At 51.2% G+C, this 16,994-nt stretch overlaps 1 protein-coding gene across 2 annotated transcripts in view; it reads right to left on the reverse strand.

The window, feature by feature from the left end:
• Window positions 1-1,072: 1,072 nt before the first annotated feature.
• The window catches only part of LOC118207495 (chemokine-like protein TAFA-2), a 146,021-nt gene continuing 130,099 nt past the window's right edge, over window positions 1,073-16,994 (reverse strand). For both annotated transcript variants that reach the window (XM_035381135.1, XM_035381136.1), the window contains exons 3-5: window positions 12,077-12,226; window positions 11,001-11,125; window positions 1,073-1,734 (exon numbers count right to left, since the gene is read on the reverse strand). In XM_035381135.1, the coding sequence (XP_035237026.1) occupies window positions 1,723-1,734; window positions 11,001-11,125; window positions 12,077-12,226 (287 nt within the window). In that variant the 3' untranslated portion in view covers window positions 1,073-1,722. The remainder of the gene's footprint in view (window positions 1,735-11,000; window positions 11,126-12,076; window positions 12,227-16,994) is intronic.

Raw genomic sequence — 16,994 nt, forward strand, 5'->3', positions numbered from 1 at the left:
CATATCAAAAGGTTGTACATCTGTAGCAATTCTTTTTTAAATTTCGCCCCAGATCCAAATGGACGGTTCCAGTTATCAGCGATCACTGCTGTAGCCTCCTCTATCGATTGAGGAGAGCTCAGACAAGCACGTGCTCTCCTCCAAGACATGCGACGTTACGATGCAGTACTTTGCACAGACACAAGTCAGTGGAAGACACTTCAGATCAACAGACTGACCTGCAGGTGCCCGACTGACCAGGTGGGGGTCGCTAGTGAGCACAGACCCATGGACCCACCCCTAAACACCCCGCACCCCCAAGCTTTACCTGATTTTGCACTCTCAGAAGAAAGGGTTGCAAAAGGCTCCACAGAGGAACCCTATCGAGGTAAAGAGTTCTTTGTAGGGCTCAAAATGGCTCAATCTGGAGGCATTCACGCTTTTCAAACCTTCACACGAGGACTGAAAAGGGTTCCTCCAGGAAGACAAGCCAAAGAGTCCTTTTAGAGCTCTTTTTTTTCTGAAAGTCTGGGACTGAAACACAAATGGATGCTAAAAATGTCAGCTGTCGGCAATCTCTGACTTGGGAGCGGTGTTAAGACTTCCATGTGGGCCAACTGTTCAATGTCATAATCACATTAAAGGTCCATTCAAGAATACTTGCAAAGCTCTGCCATTGTATTAAAGGCTGTATATGACTCAATGGAGGCTTGAGCAGGGGTTGAAAAGGAGCCCTATTTTTGATGTGAAATAAGACATGAAGATGAATATGTTTTACCCACAAGCCAAATAAAATGTTTCTTTTGAAATAATTTTATTTGAGATAATACTGACACACTTACTCAATAGCAGTTACCAGGCTTTTAAAAACACAGATATGAAAACTGCTGGAGCGTAACATTTTATTCTGATAAATTCTGTGAACCTCTTTATACACTCGTACATATGCTTCAACATATATCATAATATCTACTATGGATTATTCTGGCCTTTCAGCTGAAAAGCTTAACAATGTCCTTTTCAAAAAAAAACAACAACAAAAAAAAAAAACTCAACTAGGCCGGTCATCAGATGCTCCAAAGGCGGAAACAGCTTTTTTGGGTTTATTTGTTTTTGTTTTCGTTTTTTTTTTTTTTTGCTGAAAAATCCTTGTTTTCTTCTTCAAAAAAAGGAGAAAATTTGTCAGCTTCAAATGTTAAAAAGTCTGAATGTACTGTAAGCGTTTACGGGCGAAATATATCCAGAACACAATTACATCGGGAGCCACTGTACTGGGCGTGGGTTTAAAAAAGAACCGTTGTCAGGTGTCAGAGATCTAAAGTGGGCATTATGGTACAGTATCCCTTCAGCAGGCTTGTACAGTCCCGGGTATCACCACTGTCTGAAGAACTGCCATTAGAGACTGGTGTCCCAATCCAAGGTAAGAATGCAGCACAAAGAGAAGTACAGTAGCATGTATAATAAAGACAAGGAATTGGAATTGATTGGTAGTCCCCGTGTTCCCATGTAGTCAAGTAGACAGAGCCCTCCAGGTCAAGTCCGTGCTCCTGCTCACACCGATTCCCAAACCTTTTCTCTGCGTTGCTCGGCTACGTGTCCCACCCGTTTCCCAACGCAGGCCAAGCCTTTTACGTACCCCAGCTCGCACAGCCAAATTTCACCGACGATCCACTCTTCTTACAGTCGCTATACATATACAAAAGGATGTCCATGATTGGATGTTCTAGTCGGAAGGGGGCGGGACTATCGTGTGACCTGAAATGCAGAGGGCACAGCGGTTAGACGCGTCGGTCGTGGATGGTTCTCCTCCGCAACTGCAAGAAAAGGCAGATGAAAAGACAGGAGGGCAGCTAAAGCATTAATCAGCAATTTGTCTTATTTTAAACCAATTTTGGTTCGTTCTCCAGCCCGCCTCCCACCCACCTGGTCATGCAGGAATATAATGCCTGGAGAAGCAGTGTAATTACTGTGATTAAGGCCCGTGGCTGACACGTACCCAGAATTATCCTTCAGACGTTAACGGGCAGGTTTAACAATTAATCACCGGAGGGCGTAAGACCGAAAAAAAGGCTGATCAGCATGTCGGGGTCAGACTGTTTAGACGTGACAATCATCTGCTACCGCGGCCCGAGCCGTTCCTCCGGAGGGGATCACAGGCGCGACGACACCTTCACACAGAAAGAACAGCGCTTTTAATCGATGACACGGGGGGCGAGGGAGCGGCGACTGCGCATGTAGACCGCCACGGCTCGGCAGTCCGCCGCCAAAGAGCGCATACTGAGCCCGAAAGATCCGAAACGCGGCGATATTTACGGTGGTTAAACATTCGCGAGGCTGGGGGAAGCGGCCCGTGGAAGCGGCGGAGTGATTAACGCGGCGTCGGCAGCGCGGGGCGATGGCGCGCCGTTTCACCGGCGGCATACGGCACAGTCGGCGGGGGTTCCCCGCATCCGGGGCTTTCCCGCCGAGCGCCTTGGCACCTGTTAGCGTCGTTCACTTAGCCGCGGGCGTGGGCACAGTCGTGGGCACAGTCGTGGGCGCAGTCGCCTCGGCCAGGAATGGGGCGGGGAGGCGGGCGCCGCCGCCGGCGCGGCTGGCAGCCCGCGGCGTCTCCGCGCGCGTTTGGGCCGGGGGCCATTTTGTTCTTCCTCCCCCCCCGCGAGCCGGCTTTACCCGCCGCGACTCCGACGCCCCTGAAAACACGCTTTACCCAGGATCTGGCGCGGGACAGAGTCTGGACAGATGGCCAGGTGCCCCGGCCGCACCCCTGCTGCTGCGGGACGCCCAGTTTAATCCTCACCTTTCGGATGGGGGTCCGCAGGACGTCACAGGGGTGCTGGGACAGCCTCACCCTCCTGTCCCTGGTTCCTGGGATACTGAGGAACGCTGAAGCACTTAACTGGGCCCTCTCCTCCCCCATTAGTGGACTGCATGGTCAGCCTCTCTCAGCTAACCAGCATCCAGATCACACAGCTTCTCTTCCCCTCCACCTCTTCTCTCCTCTCCCTCCTTCTCTCTTACCCTCTTACTCTTTCTCTCACTCTTTTCTTTCTTTATTTTGCTTTGTCAAATTGGGTATGGGCCCACTTCCAACCCGGAAGTTACTAATAGCTCCGAAGCAACACTTCTTCCAGCTGTTGCACAATTGACAACAACTGTACAAAGCTTCTAGCAAACTAGCTCAACCGTAAAATTTGAACAGTCGTATTTGACAGCACCGAAGTGATACGCTTTTAAAAATGTAATGGCACTTAAGCTAGCTGGCTAGCCTGCTTTGATCAATATGAACAGCAGCAAATGTATTAACATTACATTTAACAAAAAGAAAAATAGCAATAAAGCTAGCTGTTTAGCCTGTTCGGATCTTTATGAACATTAAAATACATACATTTTACAAACATACTTCATGTAAACATACTGAAAGAACAAGGATGTCACTCCTGTGGTGTTTGTTGCACAGGTGCAAGCGACAAACTTAACATCACATTTAACAGAATGTTACAGCTGTTTAATTAGGGATGTGAACAATTTGTTGATTCGTCGATTGTTAGTCGTGAGCACGCATGTCGAATGTTAAATAAAATAACCAGAAATTGTTAAACAATAAATAAATTAAAAATATGACTAGTCAGTTTCAGACAGCGACTAGCCGATGGTCAGGAATGTGTGTCGTTCACATCCCCTTGTTTTAATTTGCTAGTTGAGCAAAACGGTATGCTACAAAAACGAGGAGCTTGGCTTTGCACTGCTGTCGCCAGTCGCTGGTAGACCTGTTTCTCCCACCTTTGTTCTGCCATCACAAGCTCTGTCACTGGCAGCCTTTCTGGGGGAAACGCTGCATTATTTTATGTTGTGCTGTTGTATGGTGTTGTTGGCTTGCTATTTCAGCGATCGAGCTCTATTCAGGCTTAAAGTTTGGCTGGAGCTCGTCGGGTCGGGCTGGGTCGGGTTGGGCTGGGTCGGGCTGGGTCGGGTCGGGTCGGGGTGGTTCGGGTTGGGCTGGGTCGGGCTGGGTCGGGTTGGGCTGGGTCAGGGTGGTTCGGGTCGGGGTGGGTCGGGTCGGGCTGGGTTGGGTCGGGGGGGTTCGGGTTGGGCTGGGTCGGGTCGGGGTGGGTTGGGTCGGGGGGGTTCGGGTTGGGCTGGGTCAGGGTGGGTCGGGTTGGGCTGGGTCCGGCTGGGTCGGGTCGGGGGTGGGTTGGGTTGGGGGGGTTCGGGTTGGGCTGGGTCAAGGTGGGTCGGGTTGGGCTGGGTCGGGTCGGGCTGGGTTGGGTCGGGGGGGTTCGGGTTGGGCTGGGTCAGGGTGGGTCGGGTTGGGCTGGGTCAGGCTGGGTCGGGTCGGGGGTGGGTTGGGTCGGGGGGGTTCGGGTTGGGCTGGGTCAGGGTGGGTCGGGTTGGGCTGGGTCAGGCTGGGTCGGGTCGGGGGTGGGTTGGGTCGGGCTGGGCCGGGTCGGGCTGGGTCGGGTCAGGCTGGAGTTCGTCGGGCTTAAGTGAGCTCAGGTCTCATTTCTAGCCCAATGCAGACCTCTAGTCTTTTTCAACGGCATTTTGGATTGGAGTGCCTCTACTCTTATTATCTAAAACTTATGACACTGTGCAAGATGAAAACAGACTTTGATTTAGATTTTGGCACAAATTCGTATCACTGATAATACGGCTGGCTTATCTTATTCAGAAGCAGCTTCCTGTCAGGAGACTGACAGAGCCGACTGTGATATATGCGCCGTTCGAGTGTGCTGCTGATCTCAGCTGTCACATCCTGCGTGTGTCACGGGGGCTTGAGCATGTCGATGTGGGCGCCGCTCGCTCCCTCGCTCGTCCTCCTCGCTCACCCTCCTCGATCGCCCGCTCTAATGCCCGCTCGCCCTCCTCGCTCGCCGTCCTGCTCGCTCGCTCTCCTCGCTCGCCCGCTCTAAAGCTCGCTCGCTCTCCTGCTCGCTCGCTCGTTCTCCTGCTCGCTCGTTCTCCTGCTCGCTTGTTCTCCGCGCTGGCGTCAGGCTCCTAAGCCGACTTGCAGAAGCAGCAGGTTTGGGTTTTCCCACCATCGTTCCGAACGTGGAGGAGTGTAAAGGAGGTGAACCTCCGGCGACGCGGAGCACAAAGAGTCACACGGCAAATTACTGCTGAAGCAACGTGTCAGACACACACACACGAGCACACACCCGTTATGTACAGTGTGTGTGTGTCTGTGTCTGTGTGTGTAATGAGAGATGAGAGAGAAGAGATAGAGAGACATGAGAGAGAAGAGATAGAGAAGATATATAAACATATATATATATATATATATAAATACTGGGGGAATGAGACAGAATATAGCTGTGCATATATAATGTATGTGTGTGTGTGTGTGTGTGTGTGTGTATATATATAATATATATATATATATATATATATAAGAGAAAGAGGGAGAAGGATAGACAGGTGATAAAGCCAGCATTAGCGAGAGAGCAGGAGAGGTATTAGCATATGCTAATTATTAATGCAGCCGTGTGGGTGTGGAAGGAGCACATCTGCTGAGACCGTGCCGTGCTGAAGGAGAAGCAGCGGCTCCGTGGCGGTAATGAAGGTCTCCTGGCTTTGACCTTTGACCTCCGTGTCCCAGGCAACCCCGCCGCGTGACGGCCGGCTCCGTCCCGAGCCGAAATAAAAGGCTGGGCCCGACCCCGGCCCTTTCAGCCCCCCGCTCCAGTCCGAGGGAGAGGCGCTCGGAGGAGGAGGAGGGGGGCGGGGACGCGGACGCCCCCGCTCTCGTCCGCGGGATATTATCTGGCATCGATCGACGCCGCGCTCCAGCGGAAAGTGAAAGATGGGGGGACGGGGCGAGCGACGCGCGTTCGGCCCCGTGTCCGGGGGGGGGGGGCTCCCGCCGACGGCCGCGCCCCGGCAGAAAGCGCGCCTCTCTGTTATCCGCGTGATTTATCGCCGCCCCCTCGCCCGGGGGCCCCGCGCCGTCCATTTCGATTTACGGCCCCGCGTTAACGGGGGCCACGAGGACCGCGCCCACGCCATCGACCCGCGCCCCAGCTGCGTCCTGACCGCCGCGCGTCGTCAAAAAAAAACATCTCTGAAAATATGTACTTGTGTACGCGCGCATTCGCGAATATGCCGTACTGTACACATGCACGCACCGTTACTCAGAGGTATTAATTGATGGAATTGATTGGTTGTGAAAGCAAAGCGCTGATCACCGGCCGCTAAGAAGCCTGGGATACGGATGAAAGCTTTGAGGAGTCTAATGGACGGTCTGAGCAGTCCCAGAACTACAGAAAGAGCGGAATCCCCCATGATGCTCATACGCTGGTACAGAGACCGCATAGTATGCGTCTCCACCCCTGTGCTAAGCTGAAATGGCTGAAACAAAGACCTACAGGCCAAAGAGATGCCACACCACTGACCGAAAAGCACTTCTACCCGTCCATCACCACCCCCCCTTGCCCCCCCCCCCCCCCCAACCCCCAATTCACCCGCGGGGAAACCTGCCACTAGAAAAGGAAACGGCGGCGATCGCTTCGCAGGGCCCAACAGGAGCAGCTGTTTGTAAGTCCGCCATGGGCGGGCCGAGAGGTCAAAGGTCCCTCAGTTAAACGCGCGGGTGTGCGAGGGGTGGGGGTGGGGGGGTGTGACAGCCGAATCCCGGCCCCTTCCCAACGAGGGGTCCCGCACCACCACCGCCCCCCCCAACCCCCAGGTCGCAGATGATGGTCACGAATTCAAACATCACCTCACATCCCCCCTCGCCCCCCCACCCCCCCCCCCACCCCTCGGTCAGCAGACACGCCGATGGCTCTGTCTCGCTGCCGCCGCTCCCCTCCGTGAGCCGCGCCTCGTCCCTGCGAAATTGAAAGCAGTCACCGGCTCTTTGTTTTGGACAGGTGACTGATGGGAAGGAAATGAACGTCGGGGATGTGACTTGACTGACATCACTGCCGGGGCTTTTTTTTTCGGGAAAACCGCGCGACGCTGCCTGCCGGCGGACTCTCTCTCCTCCGTCTCTCGGATGTGAAGCGGGAGGCGGGCTGATCTGTATTCAGCGGGAGCTTTCGTACTGCACTTCAGTAGGACTGGAATCCTTCAAATTAAGTCTCGGGATGTGCATTCAGTCCTGCATTTGCAATCAAATCGGAGTGTTTTTGTTTTTTTTTCTTTTGTTTCAGGAGAGGAATAAAAACAGTATTTTTATGTGTAGGGGAAAAACAGTGAATCCATTAGTTTCTCAAACAGTTCCAGTATAGGTTTTCTAGGCACTGTGAGCCTCAATAACACTAAAGCACAGAATTACAATGCTGAATAAACTCAGGTGGTTGGTGTGAGGATAAATAACTGCATTTTGTTCTTGAAAAATGCGTACGCCCTCATTGGCTCTCCCCAGTCCTGCTCCCAGGAATATTTTTGTTATTTTGTATATTTTGTTATTTTTTAAACTTAAAATTTAAGTTTAAGTGTAGGCCCAACACTGGGGGCCTACACTAAAGACAAAGGGCCCCACACTCGGGGCCTACACTATAAACAAAGGGCCCCACACTCGGAGTGTACACTAAAAATAAAGGGCGCCACACTCGGGGCCTACACTATAAACAAAGGGCCCCACACTCGGAGTGTACACTAAAAACAAAGGGCCCCACACTCGGGGCCTACACTAAAAACAAAGGGCCCCACACTCGGGGCCTACACTATAAACAATGGGCCCCACACTCGGGGCCTACACTATAAACAAAGGGCCCCACACTCGGGGCCTACACTATAAACAAAGGGCCCCACACTCGGGGCCTACACTATAAACAAAGGGCCCCACACTCGGGGCCTAAACTAAAAACAAAGGGCCCCACACTCGGAGTGTACACTAAAAACAAAGGGCCCCACACTCGGGGCCTACACTAAAAACAAAGGGCCCCACACTCGGGGCTTACACTATAAACAATGGGCCCCACACTCGGGGCCTACACTATAAACAAAGGGCCCCACACTCGGGGCCTACACTATAAACAAAGGGCCCCACACTCGGGGCCTTCACTAAAAACAAAGGGCCCCACGCTCTGGGTGTACACTAAAAACAAAGGGCCCCACACTCGGGGCCTAAACTAAAAACAAAGGGCCCCACACCCGGGGCCTACACTATAAACAAAGGGCCCCACACTCGGGGCCTACACTAAAAACAAAGGGCCCCACACTCGGGGCCTAAACTAAAAACAAAGGGCCCCACACTCTGAGCCTACACTAAAAACAAAGGGCCCCACGATCTGAATGTACACTAAAAACAAAGGGCCCCACACTCGGGGCCTACACTAAAAACAAAGGGCCCCACACTCGGGGCCTACACTAAAAACAAAGGGCCCCACACTCTGGGCCTACACTAAAAACAAAGGGCCCCACACTCTGGGCCTACACTAAAAACAAAGGGCCCCACACTCGGGGCCTAAACTAAAAACAAAGGGCCCCACACTCGGGGCCTACACTAAAAACAAAGGGCCCCACACTCTGGGCCTACACTAAAAACAAAGGGCCCCACACTCTGGGTGTACACTAAAAACAAAGGGCCCCACACTCAGTGCCTAAACTAAAAACAAAGGGCCCCACACTCGGGGCCTACACTATAAACAAAGGGCCCCACACTCGGGGCCTACACTATAAACAAAGGGCCCCACACTCAGTGCCTAAACTAAAAACAAAGGGCCCCACACTCGGGGACTACACTAAAAACAAAGGGCCCCACACTCGGGGCCTAAACTAAAAACAAAGGGCCCCACACTCTGGGTGTACACTAAAAACAAAGAGCCCCACACCCGGGGCCTACACTAAAAACAAAGGGCCCCGCACTCAGGGCCTACACTAAAAACAAAGAGCCCCACACTCGGGGCCTAAACTAAAAACAAAGGGCCCCACACTCTGGGCCTACACTAAAAACAAAGGGCCCCACGATCTGAATGTACACTAAAAACAAAGGGCCCCACACTCTGGGCCTACACTAAAAACAAAGGGCCCCACACTCGGGGCCTACACTAAAAACAAAGGGCCCCACACTCGGGGCCTACACTAAAAACAAAGGGCCCCACACTCTGGGCCTACACTAAAAACAAAGGGCCCCACACTCTGGGTGTACACTAAAAACAAAGGGCCCCACACTCAGTGCCTAAACTAAAAACAAAGGGCCCCACACTCGGGGCCTACACTAAAAACAAAGGGCCCCACACTCGGGGCCTACACTATAAACAAAGGGCCCCACACTCGGGGCCTAAACTAAAAACAAAGGGCCCCACACTCGGGGCCTACACTAAAAACAAAGGGCCCACACTCGGGCCCTACACTATAAACAAAGGGCCCCACACTCGGGGCCTACAATAAAAACAAAGGGCCCCACACTCGGGGCCTACACTAAAAACAAAGGGCCTCACACTCGGGGACTAAACTAAAAACAAAGGGCCCCACACTCTGGGCCTACACTAAAAACAAAGGGCCCCACACTCTGAATGTACACTAAAAACAAAGGGCCCCACACTCTGGGTGTACACTAAAAACAAAGGGCCCCACACTCAGTGCCTAAACTAAAAACAAAGGGCCCCACACTCAGGGCCTACACTAAAAACAAAGGGCCCCACACTCGGGGCCTAAACTAAAAACAAAGGGCCCCACACTCGGGGCCTACACTAAAAACAAAGGGCCCCACACTCGGGGCCTACACTATAAACAAAGGGCCCCACACTCGGGGCCTACACTAAAAACAAAGGGCCCCACACTCTGGGTGTACACTAAAAACAAAGGGCCCCACACTCAGTGCCTAAACTAAAAACAAAGGGCCCCACACTCAGGGCCTACACTAAAAACAAAGGGCCCCACACTCGGGGCCTACACTATAAACAAAGGGCCCCACACTCGGGGCCTAAACTAAAAACAAAGGGCCCCACACTCAGTGCCTAAACTAAAAACAAAGGGCCCCACACTCGGGGCCTACACTAAAAACAAAGGGCCCCACACTTGGACCCTAAACTAAAAAGAAAAGGCCCTACACTGGGTGGCCTACACTAAAAACAAAGGGCCCCACACTCTGGGCCTATGCTATATGTAGTGCAGCACAGCTTTGATTCCAGCAACAATCACTTGGGTTTTTTCCCCTCCCGTTTTCATCAAATATTTACCATCACAGCAAGCTTGTTGTTTTTTTTTTGTTGTTTCTGCATCTTGTCCTTCTCCTTGTTCTTCTTCTTCTTCTTCTTCTTCTTCTTCTTCTTACCCCCCTGAATGCTTTTGATGTGGGATCCAAGGCGGGATTCAACCCAAGCTCATTTTTCTGGCTGAGCACCGTGGCGAGAGTAACTGGGTCAGTCCACAGTGGGTCCCGGCCAGTTCCAAAAATGGCAGTGGAGGGGAAGGGTGCCCGACAGTCTGCTTTCAGCTGATTGGCTCATTTCTGACTCACAGTGCTGTCGGGGGAGGAGGGGGACATCACAGGCAATCGCATCCTGTGGCGGGGGGGGAGGGAGAGGGGGGCGCAGTTTCACCATAACCCCGGTAACGGGACGTTACGATTGGCGCCGGGACTCCGGTAGATATTCGAGCCAGCACGCACGTGGGCGTCCCCCCTCGCCGCTCCCGTTCCCGCCGCTCCCCCAAACCGCCAGACGTTTAACGGCTCCCGCGCAGCTCCTGAGAAACCCCCCCCCCCCCCCCCCCCCCCACGTGCACGTTCGCGTGGATAATAACTCCGCCCGGGCCGGCGCGGGCGAGAGCGAGAGCGGCGTTTGATTTGTGCCGTGACGTTCCGTGCGGTAATACCGATTAGAGCACATTTGCATTCAGCGGACGGCCTCATCCGCAGCGAACGCGCGGCTCGCACGTTCTGCTTCTGCATTTTACGGCGCATCGACGCCGCTGTTTTCTGGATAAATTTTACAGAAGCAATTCCAGTCAAGTGCCTCGCTCAAGGGCACAGCCGCAGTTCCTCGCCCGGGAATTGAACTGGCAGCCTCCGGGTCACGAGCCCGGTTCACTGCGCGTTTACGGCGCCGCCCTGCAGGCGGGTTTGCACCCACCTTGGTGGTCTTGACCTTGTTTCCCGTGCTGCAGCTCCAGCCGGTGCGATCGGGCAGCACCTTGCACTCCTCCCCGTCCAGGCAGGGCTGCATCTGGCACCACCACTTCTGAGCCACTATGGAGGCTGCCGGAGGAACACACAGAAAAGACTGCAAATGAGCATCCAGCGCGTCAACTATTCAACAGCAGGGAAGGCGACTGACAGCACTTCAATCAGGACTATAAACCCCTCAAAAATACTACAGCGGAGAACAATGCAACAGGATTAAAAAATCCTTTCACACAACCACGCAGTGCTCATTACCCAAACGCCAAGAAAACAAAAATGAAATGGGTCGCACGTGGAAAAAAAAGGAAATGTCAAAGGGCGGAGCGTGAAGCTTTCACCCGGACGTGGCGATGGGGTAGATCTGCTCTGTGTGGTTTCTCTGGACTGAATCAGAGACCTGATTCAACATCAAAAAGATGAGCGTTCTGGCCGGAAGGAATAAACATCGCGCCTCGCCTGTGAGCTCGGGGGTCAGAGAACGCAGAGGGGCAGAGAAGGCCAGAGAAACGGGAGGCGGGGGGGGGCTTATTTGACATTTCCGCACACTGCGAGCATTGTCAAGGAGGCAGAAGCCAAGCAAAAGCTGTTACAGTAAAGAAAATAAGATAAAAATCGATCGGGCTGTCAAATGGACACTGTTGACACAGTATTAAATGACTCGCCCCTGCCTTTGGTCTGCCAAGAATGAAGCCAGCGCTTTTATTGTGAAACACCAGGCCAGACACCCCCCCTCATACCCTCGCCCCCCCCCCCGCTGTCTTTTCCCGCACCTTCTCAAACAGCGAGATGACTGTCTGCGATCGACATTGGACAGGTTTCAGAACAAGTGCCTGTGTTCTGTAATATCAGCTAAGAATCCAGCGAGATGCACCTTGTCTAGAAGGACAGGTTACAGATGCAAGGTGTGGAAGTGCATACGGGTTTGAAACAGGAAATAAAGTTAGAACCATGCCTGCTAAAGCTGAGCTAAGCTTGTCCGGTGAGCTGCGCGTGGTGAGCGACAAGGCAAGGGGGGAGTGGCCTTACCCTCGACGCAGGAAGGGGCGGCTCTCGTCGTCCCGGCGACCTGCCCGGGGAAGCAGGAGCACTTGACCGTCTGGGACCGCTCCTCGATCTTGTTCTTGTTGCAGCAGCGGTGGGCCGCGATGACCTCACAGGTCCCGGCTTTCACGTGCACTGCGGGCGGGAGGGAGAGAGAGAAGCCGCCATTTTGAGAAAGTGACGCAATGTCCCCGTAACCCCTGAAACGCGCCCCCTCCCGCTCAGAGGGGCGCACGCAGTCTGTTTACAGGCGCTTTTTTTAACATTCACGCGCGCAAGCATGAGAAATAATTCAGACACGGTTTGAGCACAAGGTAACAGCAGTGCTGTTATACTGTCTACTACTGTGGGAAAACACGAGACAATCAGGATGCAGAATCTGTGAGCACCGCGGTCTGGTCCTCTCATCATGACCACATTAAAAACAGCAGCGCAGTCAGGGTCCTGCTCGCTTCCATTTAAAGTGGCATGAAAGCGAAACAACAAACACGGCGAGAATGGCAATAAAACAACTAAAAAAACCATCTGAAAAATTCATCCTGCTTTGTCAAGTGGATCTAAAGGGAAGATGAGGGCATAAAAGTTAGGCCAGACGGATGGTGGATACGCCACCATACGACTGGGATGTTCTTCATTTACACGACTACAGAGAGAGAGAGGGAGAAGCAGCAGGGCCTTCTCTCAATCTGAGGCTTCCTTCTCTCATTCTCTCACCGCCATTGGCCGAAGCGTGGCTTCAGGAGGGGAGAGGGGCGGGACTCCCCCAGTTAAAACGCTTATCTGTGGCCCTTTCTTCCGCCCGTCCACAGAGCTGGCTCATGAATGTACAGTTACAAGGGACCGTGGCGACTAAAGAAACAAAAAAAAAAAACCTCTGTTCTGCACGGGCTCATTTGGGTCATTTTATGAACCAAGTTGTTTTCGTCTCAATTCAGTGACTTGGACGGCTAGCCTTTTACATTCTGCTCACATGCAGAACATCCCCTACAATCAGAGGGACGCTTCCTCCTCTGGGCACCGCAAACGCAGGGAAAATAGCACGCTGCAGCACGTGGCAAACCGTATCCGCGGTTTCCGACTCAAAACATAATTGCTCGCTGAACACATGAGCCGAGCTGTAGGTGCAGCGGAAACATTCCTAACTCACAAAAATACAGCCATTGTTTTGGTTTTTTTTTGCTTTTTCGCTATAATCACTGAGCTGTTTTGACAGTCCGTTGAAAAAAACTTGCAGTAATTGGACACAATAGAACAGAATCTGACCAAACTCATTAAAGCAGAACTGGGGAAACCAGCAGGTATCGTGGATGTGTTATAGAAGGACTGGCTAAAAAAAAAAAAAGAAGCAGTCCAAGGTTGCTTTTATTCTGCCTTGTTTTTTTCTTCTTCTTCTTCTCTTTCTTTTTGTGTAATGATGGAGCAGACAACCATTAAATATAATGGCCTTTATGTCATCGAAGGTGACTGTGCCCATATCTGGCAATGTTCATCCCTGTCCCTCTTTTTTGAACCAATCAAGGCTACAGTATTTTCTCAGCACAGCAAAACAAAACACAATCACTTTCAGTGAGCATGCGACAGCTCATCTCACTTGTGTCTCAGCGTCTGTACTTGTGCGTTCTTGCGGCCTTGTGAACCTGCATGACATAATATTTAACGGCCCAAGTACTATTCCAAAAGCAAGAAGCAAAAAGAGTTAAAGATCCCAGAAGTGGTCTTGATTCCCCTGAAATATGGAGGACGCATCAGATGCACTGAACTCAATGGGTGCTTCTCCTTTCCTGACAGTCCCCTTCCCTGGTGTATTCTAGTTTCTTTCAAAGGCCGCTTTACATTGGTTTGGGGTGTAGTTTTCATTTCAGTTGTAGGCTACCTAAAAGTGAACAAAACGTCTCTTTCATCCGCTATTCTCTAGCTAGCTAATACATTTATGTTGGTTCATTCACAGTTGCATTCTATTCCGAAAAAAATCTATCCACCTACAGCAGCAAGGGCAGGCTAACTCAATGCAGAGGCTAGTACTGGCTACGAGTTAGCTGAGCCAACACTTTTTAAGTTATTCACAGCAGATTTATTTAAAATTAGTTCAAATTCAGCTATTTTAACACATATTCCTTGCCTCATTTTAGTTCATAGACGATCTTAGTCACATGTATTGGTGCAATGAAAACTAAAGAAGTTGAACTGGCTTGGCTAACACGTAAAATACTATCCTCTGGCTACGAGTTGCTCTGTAGGTAGTCTAACCTTGTTGTAAGTCGCTCTGGATAAAAGCGTCTGCTAAATGCCTGTAATGTAATGTAATGTAATGTAACCGACTCAACTCTGAGAGTTCATGTCATGTCAAATTAAATATTTTTAGTTATATGTTGTATGCCTAAAATTAGCTGAAATTCAGCTATTATAACACATATTTCTTGCCTAATTTTCATTGTTAGAAAGATTTTCGTGACATTTACTGGTGAAATGAGAACTAGAAAAATGAATTGTGAGCTTGGCCTGTCTCGTCTGTCACTGTACAATGAATGGTGGGATATTAGGTCCGTTCTCGTTGGGATGCATCCTCGATATTTGAGGGAAATTAAGACATCTTCTGTTTCTTTGCGTTCTTGCTTTTGGAACAGGACTGAAAAACTGGTTTAATTGTCTTAGATGAAACTTTAAATACATCCATATAAATCTGAGACTTCGAACTTGATATAAACTAAAAGCAAAATGACCCCCCCCCCCACCTTCTTAAATGTGAGTAACTAATAAACCTCATCCATGATATTAAACCATTCCTCCAAATACATAATATACTGCTCACATTCCAAAACAAGACTAGAGCTTTATGCTTTCACACTGTATACAACAACCTTCCGATATTAAACCATTCCTCCAAATAAATCATATACTGCTCACATTCCAAAACAAGACTAGAGCTTTATGCTTTCACACCATATACAACAACCTTCCGAGCAAATGATTATACATTGACTTTCAAACTTTCCCAACTACACACACAAACTTTACAATTTAGAGTTTAAACACTTGCCTGTGCTGTCTTTGTGTTCAAAATGCATATACTGTGCAGTGTAAGACCTTTAGGCAAAACAAATATAAAAACTGCTTATGCAAGCTGCAATTTGGCTTGGTGCACCCAAAGGTTTCAAATTCATTAAAATCCATCTATACTTTTCAATATCCTACTTAAATATATGCAAAATGTAAATTACGAAATGTAGATGCAAGAACTTAATGTTTTGAAACTGTGGGTGACTGGGTGTGGGGTGAGCAGGAAGACAGGGAGACTTTGCAGGATGGAATAGCACTAGTAAGGGTGCAGGTTTAAATCTTAGGCCTGCCTGGGTACCCTTCAGCCTGTTTAACCTAACCTGAATTATGCAACTTAACCTGAAAATATTCACCTGTGTAAATGCATAACATGCAGAAACTCAATAATGGAATTAGTAGATATCATACAGGACTACACACCAAACACATTACATATGAGATACATTCCAAGCAGTTCTAAGCAATTAAATATGAATGTTGTTATTATCATTATTATATTACTGTCCTCGACTTTTCATCTTCTTCTTCTTATTATTATAATAATTATTATTATACAGCGTACTGAAAACATGCATGAGACAGGTTAAATTTAAACTGCACAACCACAAGGTCAGAGGGATTATGAGCAGTTTTAGGAGAGGAGCTGGCTCCCTCCCCTTCCTGGCGTTTCTACATTCATACGGCGTGAGGTGGGGAGATGTGAAGTGTGCAGGGCAGCTCAGGCAGAGCTGCTTATTTGCATTGATTAAAATGGATTTATAAGCCATGTAGGTGCACTTCTACTGTTTCTAAGCGCTTCCTAATAGCGCGGGATCCTGGCGTGGATTTGACTGCTGATTCAGAAGCCAGCAGGTGCTACAGTGAGAGCGGTGCTGGCGATGCCTCCCTGGCAGGAGCGTGCCTTGCGCTTAATGCTGATTTACAGCCAGCAGCGGAGGCAGCCCCGCCGACAGAACGGCGCACACTTTCCCAGACTCTCCGGAACTTCTGAGGCGGGAGGGAGCTCAAAGGCAGACGAGCTCGCTGGTTTGTGACACGGAGAGATGAACGATCTGGCTTTGGAAGGGGGGGGGGAAATCGAAGAAAAGAAGAAAGGGATATCAGAGATGCTCGTGCAGGCAAGCAGCACGGCTGTCTGCGGACGGGTAGCAACTCCACAATCAGAAAAAAAAAAAGAATACAGTTTTATGCATGTCCCCCGCAGTCACAGTCCAGACAGCCCCCCACCCTCTGGGTGTCCTCTGGGACAGCTGTAGGGCTGCCCGTCCCTCTGGGACAGCTGTAGGGCTGCCAGTCCCTCTGGGCTCAGCTGTAGGGCTGCCCGTCCCTCTGGGCTCAGCTGTAGGGCTGTCCGTCCCTCTGGGCTCAGCTGTAGGGCTGCCAGTCCCTCTGGGCTCAGCTGTAGGGCTGCCCATCCCTCTGGGCCCAGCTGTAGGGCTGCCAGTCCCTCTGGGCTCAGCTGTAGGGCTGCCCATCCCTCTGGGCCCAGCTGTAGGGCTGCCCATCCCTCTGGGTTCAGCTGTAGGGCTGCCAGTCCCTCTGGGCTCAGCTGTAGGGCTGCCCGTCCCTCTGGGCTCAGCTGTAGGGCTGCCCGTCCCTCTGGGCTCAGCTGTAGGGCTGCCAGTCCCTCTGGGCTCAGCTGTAGGGCTGCCCATCCCTCTGGGCCCAGCTGTAGGGCTGCCCATCCCTCTGGGCCCAGCTGTAGGGCTGCCCATCCCTCTGGGCTCAGCTGTAGGGCTGCCCGTCCCTCTGGGACAGCTGTAGAGCTGCCCATCCCTCTGGGCTAGGCTGTAGGGCTGCCCATCCCTCTGGGACTGCTGTAGGGCTGCCAGTCCCTCTGGGCTCA

Source organism: Anguilla anguilla, chromosome 11, assembly GCF_013347855.1.
Source record: "Anguilla anguilla isolate fAngAng1 chromosome 11, fAngAng1.pri, whole genome shotgun sequence".
Lineage (NCBI taxonomy): Eukaryota > Metazoa > Chordata > Actinopteri > Anguilliformes > Anguillidae > Anguilla > Anguilla anguilla.